This window comes from Chiloscyllium punctatum, chromosome 24, assembly GCF_047496795.1.
Source record: "Chiloscyllium punctatum isolate Juve2018m chromosome 24, sChiPun1.3, whole genome shotgun sequence".
In the NCBI taxonomy this organism is placed as follows: Eukaryota; Metazoa; Chordata; class Chondrichthyes; order Orectolobiformes; family Hemiscylliidae; genus Chiloscyllium; species Chiloscyllium punctatum.
In genome coordinates, this window is record NC_092762.1 from 42489575 (window position 1) to 42506181 (window position 16607).

Genomic DNA, 16607 nt, shown 5'->3' on the forward strand with positions numbered 1-16607 from the left:
GATGTCGTTACTGAAGGGCGCGAGTATCGGATGTCGTTACTGAAGGGCGCGAGTATCGGATGTCGTTACTGAAGGGCGCGAGTATCGGATGGTGTTACTGAAGGGCGCGAGTATCAAATGGCGTTACTGAAGGGCTCGAGTAACAAATGGTGTTACTGAAGGGCGCGAGTATCAAATGGTGTTACTGAAGGGCGCGAGTATCAAATGGCGTTACTGAAGGGCTCGAGTAACAAATGGTGTTACTGAAGGGCGCGAGTATCAAATGGTGTTACTGAAGGGCGTGAGTATCAAATGGTGTTACTGAAGGGCGCGAGTATCGGATGGCGTTACTGAAGCGCGTGAGTTTATCAGATGGTATTACTGAAGGGCGTGAGTATTGGATGGTGTTACTGAAGCGTGAGATTATCCGATGGCATTACTGAAGGGCGCAATTATTGGATGGTGTCACTGACAGGCACGATGATTGGATGACGTTACTGATGGGCACAATTATCAGACAATGTTATGAAGAGTGAGAGTATCAGACAGTGTTACCGCAGGGTAAGGGTATTACAGTGCTGCTGGTGGCTTCGCTGATGTGAGTGGAACTTTCAGTCAGCCTAACTGCCCTGTTTTGCTGATGGGAAGTCGAAGATAGAGACCTCACCTTGCCCATTCTGGGTAAATTCCAGCTGGCGACAAGATTTCATGTGATGTCCTGATGACCACAGTTCCTCATTTCCAGATTCCTCACATGAATAGGAGATGCTGCAAATTAAAATTAGCGCAAAGTTTATTTCTCTTCTCATTTCTTTGAGATTTATATCCTCTTCCTCCCACTGACAATTTGCTCACTGCTACCCAAGCTACCACTGATTTAAGCTCTGCTTAAACCTTAGCCTTAACCAGACAAACTGATACCCGCCTCTTCTCTCATTAAGTCAAAAAAGCAACATGTCAATAAATGAGTAAATAACGTGCTAATCAACCTCAATAATTTTAACTAAGTGTTGCAAGATTACAGTGTCTATCTGAAATAAATCCATTTCAATCTGCATTCTGTCAAAAGAAGTCCATAGATTCTAAGAGAGAGCAACTTTTAATTAAATAATAGCATTTATTCAATAACTTTTCAAAATCACTTGAGACTAAGATTCGGAAGTGTACCGATTGTAGTTTGCAGCAATTTTTCAATTACATAAACATTACAACGCACACGTACAGGCAAGAATGTAAAAGCCTGAACCAGCTACAAAACAGGATCAGTGATCTGAAGCATTAAGGATGCACTAAATGCCTGAAATTAGTCAGGAGAGGAGGCAAAAACCAACTGGGGAAAGACGGGTATGACGGTCTAGGAAGGGCGAGGACCTGTCAGGTTCCATTCAGCTTGCCTTTCTCCTAGTGGCTCAATGCTAGCCCCTCCAGCACTCTCCGCAACACACCCCACCTTCACCACTCCCTTCCTCAGTGTTCCCAATTTCGCAGTTTTAAAAATATGGAAATATAAAACTGGGGTCGAGTGTATGGTGCTGGAAAAGCACAGCAGGTCAGGCAGCATCCGAGGTGCAGGTGAATCGATGTTTCAGGCATAAACCTTCATCAGGAAAAGCATGACAAAGGGCTTATGTCTGAAACACCGATTCTCCTGCTCCTCGGATGCTGCCTGACCTGCTGTGCTTTTCCAGCACCACACTCTCGACTCTGATCTCCAGCATCTGTAGTCCTCACTTTTTCCCTTGCCAACTTTTATAGGTGTGCCATTGAGAGCATGCTGTCTGGATGTATCACTACCTGGTATGGCAACTGTACCATTCAAGATCGGAGACGTTTACAGAGAGTGGTGAACACAAAGGCCAACCTCCCACCTATAGAATCCATCTACCAGGCCCGCTGTCAGGGAAAGGCCGCCTGCATTCTCAAAGATCCATCCCATCCTGGCAATGTTTTTCTACAACCTCTACCATCGGGGTGAAGGTACAGAAGCCTGAACACACACACCAGCCGGTTTTGAAACAGTTTCTACCCTACTGTTGTTAGAATACTGAATGGACTCTCAAACTCTTAACATTCGCCTGTACCTGTGTTTTTGGTTTTGCCGCTGTTTCCCTATTATTTACTATCTCTGCTACTTAACTCTGTGATTGGCCTGTATTGCTCACAAGACAAAACTTTTCACTGTGCCTCGGTACACATTACAATAAATTCAATTCCAAATATAAAACTGGGTATAGAACTGATGTCCTCAAAGCTGCTGATTAATCCTAAAATCAATACTTTGTTAATATCCTTTAGGGAAAGGAACCTACTCTCTTTATTCTGTCTTGCCTCTGTACACAAATGTTGAGTAGCACTTCCGTGTGATCGGCTCTTATCTGTTTTCTGAATTGCTCCGTACACTTGGAGCCTTAAACTGTTCGAGAAAAACGGTGGAAGAAGATGGACAACAGCACCTTCTCAGGGAAACTGGGACCAGACAACAAATATCAACTTAATTAGCATCAATGTCAAATAATGAATCTAAAAAATACGATAGCCTGAGTTAGTGGCCAGCCTCATTACTGACCCAGGAGTGTACAACAATTGGGCTCTTACTGACCCAGGGAGACGTTGCAACTACAGTGTTGAGCAACATCAGCATAGGTCGATTCAGTTCCTCGGAGACCAGTTAGAGTCATAGTCAGTGAATCATAGTCACAGAGTTGTACAGCACAGAAACAGACCCTTCAGTCCAACTCATCCATGCCAACCATACATCCTAAATTAATCTAATCCCAATTGCCAGCACTTGGTCTAAACCCTTCCTATTCATATACCCATCCAGATGCCTTTTAAATGTTGCAATTGTACCAGCCTCCACCACTTCCTCTGGTAGCTCATTCCATACACACATCACTGTCTGCATGAAAAGGTTGTTCCTTGGGTCCCTTTTAAATCTTTCCCCTCTCATCTTAAACCTATGCCCTCTAGTTCTGGACTCTCCTAGCCTGGGGGAAAGACCTTGACTATTCACCCTAACCAAGCCACTCATGATTTTATAAACTTCTATAAGGTCACCCCCCACCCCCTCAGCCTCTGATGCTCCAGGGAAAAGACACTCAGCCAATTCAGCCTCTCCCGATAGCTCAAACCCTCTGAACCCTTCCTATAGCAACGATACTGAACTTTCTATCTTCTGGCTACAATTAGTACATGAGAACATAAAAATTAGGAGCCAGGAGTAGGCCATTTGGCCTGTGGAACTATCCATTTAATAAGATCATGGCTGATCTGATTACTCCATACGCCCACATATCCCTGATACCTTCCACAACTTGCTTATCAAGAACCTTGCCAATTCTGCTTTAAAAATATTCAAAGATTCTGCTTCCATCACATTTTCAGGAACAGAGTTCCAAAGACCCTCAACCCTCAGAAAGTTTCTCACCTCTTGTCTTTAATGGGTGGTCCCTTATTCTTAAACAGTGATCCGAGTTCTAGATTTTTCCACAAAAGGAACCATTCTCTCCACATCCACCTTGAAGATCCAAGACCACCACCCTCAGGATCTTATACATATCAACCAAGTAGTCTTTTACTCTTCCAAACTCCAGTGGATATAAGCCTGGACGGTCCAACTGTTCCCAACTGGATCCCTGATGAAGGGCTTATGCCCAAAACGTTGATTTTCCTGCTCCTCGGATACTGCCTGACCTGCTATGCTTTTCCAGCACTACACCCTCACCACATCTGCAGTCCTCACTTTCTCCTCGTCCAATTGTTCTACATAACAGAAAGCACCAATCCAAGTATTACTCTTGTAAACCTTCTCTGACTTGCTTTCACCATATTCACACTCTTGCCTAAATAATAACCAATACCAATACATTGTCTATAGATGTGTATTCACCAGTGTCCTATATAACTAAAAATATAACCTCCCTACTTTTGTATCCAACTTGAGATAAATAACAATTTTCCTAATTATATGCTGTATCTGCATACTAACCATTTGAATGATACCCAGATCCTTTCCACGCCAGAGCTGCAGATTTTTCACCATTTCAACAATTTGCTACTTTTTCATTCTTTCTGCCAATAAAGACATTTTCACATTTGGGCAGCATGGTGGCACAGTGGTGTTAGCACTGCTGCCTCACAGTGCCAGAGACCCGGGTTCAATTCCCGCCTCAGGCAACTGTCTATGTGGAGTTTGCACATTCTCCCCGTGTCTGCATGGGTTTCCTCTGGGTACTCCGGTTTCCTCCCACAGCTAAAGAAAAAAATGTGCAGGTTAGGTGAATTGGCCATGCTAAATTGCCTGTAGTGTTAAGTGAAGGGGTAAATGTAGGGGAATGGGTCTGGGTGGATTGCTTTTCGGAGGGTCGGCGTGGACTTGTTGGGCCAAAGGGCCTGATTCCACACTGTAAATAATCTAATCTAATCTAATCATCTCAGTTTCCCCACAATGTCACTATTACCAGCTCTTCATCCACTCACTGAAGCTTTCTATATCCAGTGTAGGCTCTTTTAGCCTCTTCACAACTTACTTTCCCACCTAGCTTTATATCACCAGCAAATTTAGTAACCATACCTTCAGTCCCTTCAGCCAAGGAATTTATATAATTTGTGAATAGTATCTTGAATCTCTGACATCATGATTAGGACAGCCTATTCAGTTTGGTGCGACCAAGGCAAAGACAGGACTATTCTGATGATAGTATCATAAGCCTGCAGAGAAATACATACACATAGACATCGCCATCCACATCCCCAGCTGCAATGACATCCCGCGTTGGGTGAAAAGCTATCGTATTTACAGTAGCATCAAAGGTGACATCTTCTGGGGTCTCTCTTACCCTGGGCTCTTTCACCTTCTCCTCGTCTTCAGAAAGATCCTATCAGAAGCAAATGGTTAGATCCAAGAGTACAGTGAACTGCAGCAGATCACTAAGGCTTCATACAATCCCAAACTTAAAACCGAGAGTCGTTAACACGCAGTGAGTTAATTGTTTCCTGTAAAGGCTGTAGATAATCTGAGACATCAGGAAGGACAATCAGTACAGAGCCATTTCATTACACGGAGTTTAGCCAATCCAGGCGAGGAAGAGGAACTCTCCTCTGTCACTAATTTGTAACGGTCCTTGCTCTTCAGCTACTTCCTACCAAGCCTCTAATAATGGTGGTGGTGTGTTGGTGGTTGTGCTGATTGGGAGGGGGGTGGTGGGAAGATTGCATAAAAATAGGCTCACTGCCTTTATTCCTGATGAAGGGCTTTTGCCCGAAACGTCGATTTCGAAGCTATTTGGATACTGCCTGAACTGCTGTGCTCTTCCAGCACCACTAATCCAGAATCTGGTTTCCAGCATCTGCAGTCATTGTTTTTACCTGCATAAAAATACCCAAACTCTCCTCTCCAAATCACTTGCGATTTATTCTAAATCAAATCATACTTGTATCTGGTTTGGACTTGTTTAATGGTCAGTGTGAAGGGTCTTCAGATACAGCAGTTTGATTTTTACTCTGCGTCTTCAACTATCCTGGATCTGAGCTCAGAGTTATTTGAATAATAAAAATGGAACAATTGCCACAATTGACATCACTGAGCTCGACAAACTAAAGCAACACCCACACATTTCAGCAAGAGATTTAATCTCTCCCATGCAAAAATCCATGGATTCAAGCCCCTTTCCAGTAATTTGAACATATAATCCAGGGTGACGCTCCAAGAGGTATGGAAGGAATGCAACACTTTTAGAAGAATCAATAATCCGAGATCTCATTTAGGACAGCATAGGAAACATCCAGGAGCTGATGGATGAAGAACAAGGGGCCAACATGGGAAAGTAATCAGAAGGGCTTTAACACACAGCAGGGAAATATCTGAGGTTGCAGAATTCATGCCAAGATTAGTGACGGAGAAAGAAATTAAATTCATATTGAAGATTAGATTGGACAGATGGACGAAGGAGACAAAGTGGAAAGGATAGAATATTGCCAGCAAGAGAACTAGGACTGAGATGAGGAGAAACTTAGAATGCACTGCCTGAGAGTGTGATGGAGGCAGATTCCATAGGAGGTTTCAAACGAGAACTGGATATCCTTTTCAAAGTTAGAATTTAGAGGGCTACAGTGATAGGGCTGGAGAATGGGGCGGGTTGGATAGCTCTTTCAGCAGCCGGTACTGACATGGTGTACTGAATGGCCTCCTCCCGTACTATGATATTCTAAGACCCTATGATATAGAAATGAATCAGACAGACATTGGGAATGTTTGGCTATATGGAAGCTACCCACTGCCACAGATTCGTTGGGCCTGTTGCTGTAATTTCTGCCTGGCTGACTTCCTCCAATATCCTGGCAAACATTCCCTCTTGACCATTACCACCCAAAACAATGGTTCTGCATTTGCTTCCTAACAATGGGCCTGTGGTGTAAATAAAATAGTAACCCAAAGGATTACACTGTGACAATAATCCAGGAGTTAGATGCAATGTGAAAGGTTAAACCATAAAAATCACAATGGCCTGGTGTAGCAACTGCTCTGCCCAGGACTGTAAGGAACTACAGATGGTGCTGTGCACAGTCCAGACCATCACGGAGCCAACCTCCCATCCATGGACTCCATTTAAGTGTCTCGCTCTCAGGAAAAGGCTGCCAACATCATCAAAGACCCCTCCCAACCTGGTAATACTCTCATACAATCTGTTCTGCAAGGCACGAGATACAGAAGCTTTAACACACACACCAGTAAGTTCAAGAACAGCTTCTTCACTGCCATTATTAGACTAATGAATGGACTCTCTAACTTCAAATCCTGCTGACCTTGTTAATGCTGATTTTGCCTTGCGCACATCCTGTGCGGTTGTGACCTGTATGCCTTACTCTGTCCAAGTTTTTTTTCCACCCCACGATTTGTATGTCCTTGCTTACTACGATCCGCCTGCACTCCCCACAAACAAAACTTTTCACTGTACTTAGACACACGTGACAATACATCAAATCAAACAAAACTGGCATTTACATTGCACCCTACACAACCTCAGGATATCCCAAAGAGTTTCACAGCCAATGAAATATTGTTGAAATATACTCACTGTCAATAATGCAGGAAATCCTGCACAAGAAGGTAACCAATTGGCAAACAATATTTTCCATGAAAATGGTGGGTGAATATTATGTTGGCCAGAACACAACGCAGAGACCTCTCCAGCTCTTCCACGGGGTTGGGCCACAGCCACTTTTATGACACCCTCCGACAGTGCGGCACTCCCTCAGCACTGACCCTCCGACAGTGCGGCACTCCCTCAGCGCGGCACTCCGACAGCGCGGCACTCCCTCAGCACTGACCCTCCGACAGCGCGGCACTCCCTCAGCACTGACCCTCCGACAGCGCGGCACTCCCTCAGCACTGACCCTCCGACAGCGCGGCACTCCCTCAGCACTGACCCTCCGACAGCGCGGCACTCCCTCAGCACTGACCCTCCGACAGCGCGGCACTCCCTCAGCACTGACCCTCCGACAGCGCGGCACTCCCTCAGCACTGACCCTCCGACAGCGCGGCACTCCCTCAGCACTGACCCTCCGACAGCGCGGCACTCCCTCAGCACTGACCCTCCGACAGCGCGGCACTCCCTCAGCACTGACCCTCCGACAGCGCGGCACTCCCTCAGCACTGACCCTCCGACAGCGCGGCACTCCCTCAGCACTGACCCTCCGACAGCGCGGCACTCCCTCAGCACTGACCCTCCGACAGCGCGGCACTCCCTCAGCACTGACCCTCCGACAGCGCGGCACTCCCTCAGCACTGACCCTCCGACAGCGCGGCACTCCCTCAGCACTGACCCTCCGACAGCGCGGCACTCCCTCAGCACTGACCCTCCGACAGTGCGGCACTCCCTCAGCACTGACCCTCCGACAGTGCGGCACTCCCTCAGCACTGACCCTCCGACAGTGCGGCACTCCCTCAGCACTGACCCTCCGACAGTGCGGCACTCCCTCAGCACTGACCCTCCGACAGTGCGGCACTCCCTCAGCACTGACCCTCCGACAGTGCGGCACTCCCTCAGCACTGACCCTCCGACAGTGCGGCACTCCCTCAGCACTGACCCTCCGACAGTGCGGCACTCCCTCAGCACTGACCCTCCGACAGTGCGGCACTCCCTCAGCACTGACCCTCCGACAGTGCGGCACTCCCTCAGCACTGACCCTCCGACAGTGCGGCACTCCCTCAGCACTGCCCCTCTGATAGCACTGATTTTCTGATAGGGCTGCACTCCCACAGCACTAACCGTCTGACAGAGTGGTGCATGCTCAGTACCAATTCTGATAGCACAGCCCTCACACTGTTCAAAAAGTCATTACTGAGAGAGAATCTCCCTTTACTGAATCAGATTATTACTAAAATGATGATCAATTGGGAAGTGTGCACATAAAAAGGTGTCTGGGTGTCCTTGTACACCACTCAATGAAAGTACAGTCAGGTGCAGCAAACAATTAGGAAGGTAAATGTTTTATGCAAGAGGATGAAAGTTTGGAAGTAGGGATGTGTTCCTGCAGTTACACAGTGCCTTGGTGAACCCACACCCAGAGTACTGCGTGCAGGTTTGGTCTCCCAAAAGGATACTCTTGCCATTGAGCTAGTGCAGCAAAGGCTCACTTACTTGATTGATACCGGGGGTGGCAGGGCTATCTCATGAGGAGAGATTGATTCAACTGAGCCTGTATTCACGAGAGTTTTGAAGGATAAGGTGATCTGATTGAAATGTATAAAATTCTGACATGTCTGGATGGAGTAAATGCAAGGAGGTGGATTTCCTTCGTTGAGAAGTCTGGAACTAGGAGACACAGTATGGTGTAAGACTGAGTTGAGTAAAAACGCCTTCAAAGTGTAGTGAACCTGTGGAATTCTCAACAGCAAAAAGTTGCAGAGGCCAGGTCACTGATCATGTTCAAAAGACAGAGATAACGGTTTTAGGTTTTAAAGGCATCAAGGGGAATGGGGAGATAATGGGAATACCGGTGACAGAGGATTAGCTATGAACATATTAAATGGTGGAGCAAGAAGGGGTCAAATGGTCTGCTCCTGCTCCTAGTGTCTATGTTTCTATGAATTGTGCATTCAAATATCCAAACTGATATTCGAACCTACAAGATCTGCCAGAGTGGACTTGAGGAACTGTGGGCCAGATCAAGGATTTCAGCTGGAAACTCAATGCTGGTGCTAATGGAAATTCCCGCATTATTAGAAGCAAAATATTGCAGATGTTGGAAATTTGAAACAAACACAGAAGATGCTGGATAAATTTAGCAGGTCTGGTAGTATCTGTGAAGAGAGAAACAGAGATAACATTTCAAGTATAATTCTCCTTCAGAACTTGTATAGAATTACAGAATCCCTTCGGCCCAACAAGTCCATACCAACCCAGACACATTCCCCAATCTATTACTCTGCATTTACCCCTAACCAATGCACCTAACCTACACATCCCTTAACACCAAAAGCAACTTAACATGGCCAATTCACCCAACCTGCACATCTTTGGATTGAGAGAGGAAACCAGGGCACCTGGAGGAAACTCACGCAGACACCGGGAGAATGTGCAAACTACCCTCAGACAGTCACCCATAGTCATAGAGATGTACAAGCATGGAAACAGACCCTTCGGTCCAACCCGTCCATGCCGACCAGATATCCCAACCCAATCTAGTCCCACCTGCCGGCATGCAGCCCATAGCCCTCCAAACCCTTCCTATTCATATACCCATCCAGATGCCTCTTAAATGTTGCAATTGTACCAGCCTCCATCACATCCTCTGGCAGTTCATTCCATACACGTACTACCCTCTGCATGAAAAGGTTGCCCCTTAGGTCTCTTTTATATCTTTCCCCTCTCACCCTAAACCTATGCCTCTAGTTCTGGACTCCCCCACCCCAGGGAAAAGACTTTGTCTATTTATCCTATCCATGACCCTCATAATTTTGTAAACCTCTATAAGGTCATCCCTCAGCCTCCGATGCTCCAGGGAAAACAGCCCCTGCCTGTTCAGCCTCACCCTATAGCTCAAATCCTCCAACCCTGGCAACATCCTTGTAAATCTTTTCTGAACTCTTTCACGTTTCACAACATCTTTCCAATAGGAAGGAGACCAGAACTGCAAGCAATATTCCAACAGTGGCTTAACCAATGTCCTGTACAACCGCAACATGACCTCCCAACTCCTGTACTCAATACTCTGATCAATAAAGGAAAGCATACCAAACGCCTTCTTCACTATCCTATCTACCTGCAACTCCACTTTCAAGGAGCTATAAACCTGCACTCCAAGGTCTTTTTGTTGAGCAACACTCCCTAGGAGCTTATCATTAAGTGTATAAGTCCTGCTAAGCCTTGCTTTCCCAAAATGCAGCACCTCGCATTTATCTGAATTAAACTCCATCTGCCACTTCTCAGCCCATCGAACCTGGGTCCCAGGCGTTGTGAGGCAGCAGTGCTAACTAGTGAGCCATTGTGCCTCCATGATAGCAAGTTTTGGCAAACACTTTATTAAACACCAGGAAAGAGACAGAAAGCAATGTAGGTAAATAAGCCAAAATATTAAAATGGAAATTGCATTGGAGAGAAGAGCAAAATTGAAAAATGGCAATAAACACTCAATTCGAAGCAAAATACTGTGAATGCTGGAAATCTGAAACAACCAATACAGGACAAACTCAGCAAGTCTGGCAGCATCCACATTCTGAAGAAGGATCAAAATGTTAACTCTGTTTCCCTCTCCACAGATGCTGCCAGTCCAGCTGCGGTTCTCCATTTTCTGTGCTTGTTCCGGCGTCATTACCTCAGTCATAATGGTTGTCTCCTTTTCAGCTTCACATCCTCTGGAATCTTCCTGCTGTGAACTTCCTGTCTAAGTGAACAAAAGGGGGAAAACAGCGATCGTTAGTTATCCACTCTGTCAAGTTTACAATTTCCTCCTGTTCCAACGTGCTGTTGTCACTCAATCTAAACCTCATAAGAATGGCAGCCCCAAAACTGACCACATTTAGTTTAGTAAGGGATTGAAAGATGCTAAAATATCAGCAAAGCTCCAAATGACTCAGCAAATTTATCATATGATCAGCCAAGCCAGACAGAACAGTGGTCTCAGCATCAGTCTCTGTTACCATTCAGCCTGTTTTACACACACACATCATCGATGGTCAATGGATTGCCACTCCTTCCAAACTTCAGTTTCACGTTTTTTGCATTCTCACATGTGGATATGCAGGGCAGATGCTCAGCAATTAAATGTTCTTTTGGATTTTTCACGAACTGTCACTTCAATTTAGTTGTAGCTGGTCAGATAACGCACAACTGAGTGATAGGCTAAAATACCAAATTGCTAGCGAGGTTTGAGAAGATTTGTAGCTCAGGTTGAGGTTCTGGATGTAGGTTTGCTCGCTGAGCTGGAAGTTCGTTTTCAGACGTTTCATCACCATATTAGGTAACATCATCAGTGAGTCTCCAGATGAAGCACTGGTGGTATTGCCCGCTTTCTATTTATATGTCTGGGTTTCCTTGGGTTGGTGATGTCATTTCTGTGGTGACAAGATTTCCTATGGTGATGTCATTTCCCAGTCGAAGTGGTGTCCTTTCTCATCTGTATATAAGCATACTAATGAGAATGGGACAGGACATCCATCCCAGGACAAGCCAAACAGAGACATGCATGAGAATTCCTAGAAACATGGCATTCCAACCAGAACTCTGTCAACAAACACATTGACTTAGATCCCACTTACCAGCCCTGAGAAAATGAACAGGAAATGACATCACCATAGGAAATGGCATCACCAACCCAAGGAAACCCAAACATAATAAATAGAAAGTGGGCTACACCACCAGTGCTTCATCCAGAGGTTCACTCAAGATGTTACCTAGTATGGTGACGAAATGTCTTCCAGCTCAGTGAGCAAACCTAGATCCACACTAAATTGCCCAGAGAGTGTAGGTGCATTAGTTAGGGGTAAATGCAGAGTAATAGAGTAGGGGGAATGGGTCTGGGTGGGTTACTCTTTGGAGGGTCAGTGTGCATTTGTGAGGCTGAATGGCCTGTTTCCACACTGTAGGGATTCTATGAAAGCAGTGTCTATGAACATTTGTTTCAATTTATTTGTAAATCAAATATTGTAAAGCAAAGCTTTCATGCTTACAAGGGGGAGAAGCTGGCACGTGGGAACACCGCCATCTGCAAGCTCCCCTCCAAGTCACTCACCATCCTGACTTGGAAATGTATCGCTGTTCCTTCAGTGCTGCTCATCCAAATCCTCAGTGTGATCTGGACAGGTTGGTTGAGTGGGCAAATCAATGGCAGATGCAGTATAATTTGGATAAATATGAGGTTATTCACTTTGGAAGCAACAATAGGAAGGCAGATTACTACCTGAATGGTTGTACATTGGGAGAAGGGAGTGTGCAGCAGGACCTGGGTGTCCTTATGCACCAGTCGCTGAGGTTGGTATCCAGGTGTAGCAGGCGGTAAAGAAGGCAAATGGTATGTACAGGAGCCTGGATGTGTTGTTGTAGTTACACAGAGCCTTGGTGAGGCCACACCTAGAATATTGTGGGCAGTTTTGGTTTCCTTTTCTGAAGAAGGGTGCTCTTGCTCTCAGGAGAAAGTGAGGACTGCAGATGCTGGAGATAAGAGCAGAAAAATGTGTTGCTGGAAAAGCGCAGCAGGTCAGGCAGCATCCAAGGAGCAGGAGAATCGACGTTTTGGGCATAAGCCCTTCTTCAGGATTCCTGAAAAGAAGTCTTTTATAAAGACTTATAAAATACAGATTCTTCTCCCGACCCTCTCACAGAGCACCTCACACAGCCCTTTCTATCATCCTCCAAGACCACTCTCCCTTCCCATTCTCCTCACAGACCTCTGTCATACACTCCTTCTCCTTCACAGCTCACAACCCCTCCCTCCCCCCTTAGGCAGAGCTCCTTCACAGACCACTCTCCTTGTACCTCTCAAAGGTCCCTCTCTATCTCCCTTCCTCTCATAAGACCCCTCTCCCTTACCGAGCCGCTTCCACTCCCTGAGAGGACCCTCTCCCACTTTAACCCCCTCAAATACCCTTCTCCCCATCTCTTACAGGCCTCTACCTCTCAGAGGCACCCTCCCAACCCTACCAGACCCATCTCCCACTCCCTTACAAACTCATTCCTTCTCCCTCACGGACTCCTCTCTCTCCCTGTTATAGGCCCCTCTCTCTTATTCCCTGTCTGTCAGGCCCTCCCACTCCCACTCACAGTCCCCTCCCCATTCCCACACAGATTATTCTCTCTCCCTCACAGATCCCTTCCCCTCTTGGACACTCTCACAAGCCCCTCGCCGACTTACAAACCATTCTACACCCCTCTCGTAGACTCTTCCACCTCCCTGTCAGAGTCCACTCCCGCCTTCTCAGACCTCTCTCACACAACTCTCCCTTGTTTCCCCCTCATATACTGACAACACCCTCCTCAACAGACACCTCTCCCTCACCATCACAGACTACATTCCCTCCCCTTTCCCCTGACAGTTCAATCTCACTTCCCTTCAGAGGCCTCCCCCTCACAGACCTCTCTGTCACCCTCTCTCACCCCCTTACAGACCCATCTCCAGCCCACTCCATCCCTCTTGCTCCCCAGTGTCCTCACTACCTCTCCCTCACCGAACCTCCTATTCAGACATCTCCTTTTCCCCTTCCCTCACAAACATTGATCCCTCCCCCAACCTCAGACCCTTCAGTATCCCACTCAGAGCCCTCCCCCTCCCAGAGCCCCTTAAAGACCCCTCTCCAGCAACCCCGTCTCACAGCCCTTTCCTTCACGCAACCCTCCCTGTCCGCCTCAAAGTCCACTGTCTCTCCCCCTCACAAACCACCCTTGTTCCCCTTGCTGTCTCAGATCCCACTGCCTTCCTTTCACAGGCCCCTCTCCCTCCTTGCCTTCACACAACCTTCTCCCTTCTCTTCCCCTCCAACACCTACGCTCTCCCTCACAGATTTTGCTCCCTTACTCTCCCATCCAGCCCCTCCATACCTCCCCCGCGCCCCTCTCACAGCCGTTCCCATCCTCCTCAGTTCATTCTCCCTCCTCACATACCACTCTATCACAGACTCCTCCTCCTCACCCACCCCCATCCCCATCCCAGACACCTCTTCCACCCCACCTCCTCACAGCACCATCACAGGTCTCTCAGCTTCTCCTTACCCCTCAAAAGGTCCCTCTCCGTCTCCCTCCCACTCATACTCTTCCCTCTCACACAGCCACCTCCCACTTAATCCCACTCCCTCTCTCCTCCTCCCCCCCCCCCCCCCCCCCCCCCCCCACAAGCTCCTCCCTCACACAGCCCCACCAAAACAGCACCCACCCCTTGCTCCTCTCCACATGGCCCCCTCATTCTCTCCCTCTAGATGGGCCCCGCGTTCCCCAGTCTAACAGCCTTCTCTCTCTATCCCTCGCCACCATAGATCTCTTTCTCTCTCGTCCTTTCACCAGCTCCTCTTTCAACCTTCCATCCATCCTGCTTTCACAGATCCCTCCCTTCCCTCTCACAAATCCCTCTCCTGCACTTTAGAGATCCCAGCCCCTCCCACACACAGACCACTCTACATCTCCCTCATAGGCCCCTCTTCCTTTTCTTCGCAGAGCCCAACCATTCATAGACGACTCTTCCTCTGCTTCACAGAACCCACTCCTCACAGGTATGTCTTCCTCCCCAAAGACTTTCCATTCCCCTCTCCCTCAAAGGCCCCTCGCCCTCCCAACATAGACCTTTCTCTCTCTCTGTCCCCTCTTCCTACCCGAGACCCCTCCATTGTATCCCCATCACAAGTACCTTTCCCACCCTCTGCCCCTGCCTTCACAGCCCTTTCCTGCCCCTCACAGAGCACTCCCTCCTGCACATCACCTGCTCACAGACCTTTCCCCAACATAGCTCTCTCCTATCCCCTCACAGAGCACCCAACCCCCAGATTCCAGTCTACCTCAGAGACCATCCTCCCTCCTCACAGACCCTTCTCCTTCATTTTGTCTCTCAAAATCCACCCCCTCAGAACCCTCTCCTCCCCCTTACTAAGACCACAACCTCTCAGTCCACTCTCCCTCCCTGCCTTCTCAGAGACCCCTGTCACAAACGCCTCTCCTTCACCCACTCTCCCAACTTACACAATCCTCTCCATCCCACACAAACTGCATCCCCTCAACTCACTCCCTTCCCCCTCCACTTAGAGACCCCAGATTTCTCTGACAGACTCCTTATCCCCTCACAGAGCCCTCTTTTCTACCACCTCACAGGCCCCTCTCCCTCCCCGACCCCGTTCCATCCCCCTCCTCCGAGCCACCACATCTTTCCCTCATACCCCCTCCACCTCACAACCTCTGTCCCTCCTCTTCTCCCCATCTCTCTTCTCCCTCCTGACAAACCAGACATCTCTCTATCCCCAACATCCTTTCCTTTCCCCTCACAGACCCCTCTCCCTCCCCACAGACTCCTACACCCGCGCACAGAGCTCTCTCCCTCCCCAACCCCATTACCTCCCCACCAGTTCCCCCTGCCTCCCCCTCATATGCCCTTTCCTCTCTCTCCCCCTCAAAGGTGGTTACCTTTGCTATCTGAACCCCTCTTAGATCCCACTCCCTCCATCTCACAGATCCCTCTCGCTCCCCACAGCCCTTCACTGACAGCTACACCTCCCTCACAGGGCTCTCTACAACCTCAACTCCATTAACCTGACGCCCCCCAACAGTCCACCCTGCCTCCCCTCAGAGGCCCCTTCCTCTCTTTCCCTCTCATCCTCACTCATCACCTTTCCCTGTCAGATCCCACTCCCTCCCTCCCTCCCTCCCTCCCTCTCACAGACCCCCTTGCTCTGCATCTTCCTCCTTGTAGGCCACTTACCACTGTCTCAGACTCCCCCCTCCCCCCTCCCCCCCTCACAGACTACTCTCCCTTCACATACCAGACTTCCACCTCCCCCCTCACATATCCCTCCCCACCCCTGAACTCACTCTCCCTCATAGTCTCCTCTCTCAGCCACTCACACAATTCTCTCCCTTCTATTCACAGAGCACGCCCCCCTCCCCCGCCCCTCACAGACATCCCTTCCCCTACTAGCCCCACAGACCTCCCCTCTACCCTTCACCGACCCTTCACTTCTGGTCTCTCCATCTCTTTCCCCTTCCCCTCAGATGTCTCTCCTCCCCACATGTCTCTCGCCTCGCTCAGATATTGTCCCCGTCCGCGCCCCCCCGGTGTGTGTGAGTGAAGGTGCCTGTGTCTGACCCGGGGAATGTGTCTCACCGTGAGCGCCGCCATCATGCTCCCAGAATGCACCTGGCGCTGTGTGTAGGACCCACATCCGGGTCACTGCATCTTCATTAGGGTCAGGGGTCAGTGTCTCAGGAGGTCAACGACTGGGGTCAAGGTGCAGTGTTTGCGGGATATTGGAGGGGAATCAATACTGAGGAGAGGGGTCAGTGTCTGGGGACTATGGGGGGGTCAGTGTCTGGGGGATATGGGGGGGGGTCAGTGTCTGGGGGATATGGGGGGGGTCAGTGTCTGGGGGATATGGGGGGGGCAGTGTCTGGGGGATATGGGGGGGGCAGTGTCTGGGGGATATGGGGGGGGCA

At 48.5% G+C, this 16607-nt stretch overlaps 1 protein-coding gene across 4 annotated transcripts in view; it reads right to left on the bottom strand.

Moving 5' to 3' along the window:
- Window positions 1–16322, bottom strand: part of wdr55 (WD repeat domain 55) — a 29192-nt gene extending 12870 nt beyond the window's left edge. The window contains exons 1-4 of one of the 4 annotated variants that reach the window (XM_072593729.1): window positions 16279–16322; window positions 10798–10866; window positions 4708–4856; window positions 647–747 (exon numbers count right to left, since the gene is read on the bottom strand). In XM_072593729.1, coding sequence (XP_072449830.1) covers window positions 647–747; window positions 4708–4856; window positions 10798–10866; window positions 16279–16296 — 337 coding nt within the window. In that variant the 5' untranslated portion in view covers window positions 16297–16322. Of the gene's footprint in view, window positions 1–646; window positions 748–4707; window positions 4857–10797; window positions 10867–12213; window positions 12312–12381; window positions 12653–16278 lie in introns of those variants that run through there. The other 3 variants (XM_072593731.1, XM_072593730.1, XM_072593728.1) reach the window with 3 other exon arrangements.
- Between the last annotated feature and the right edge of the window lie 285 nt (window positions 16323–16607).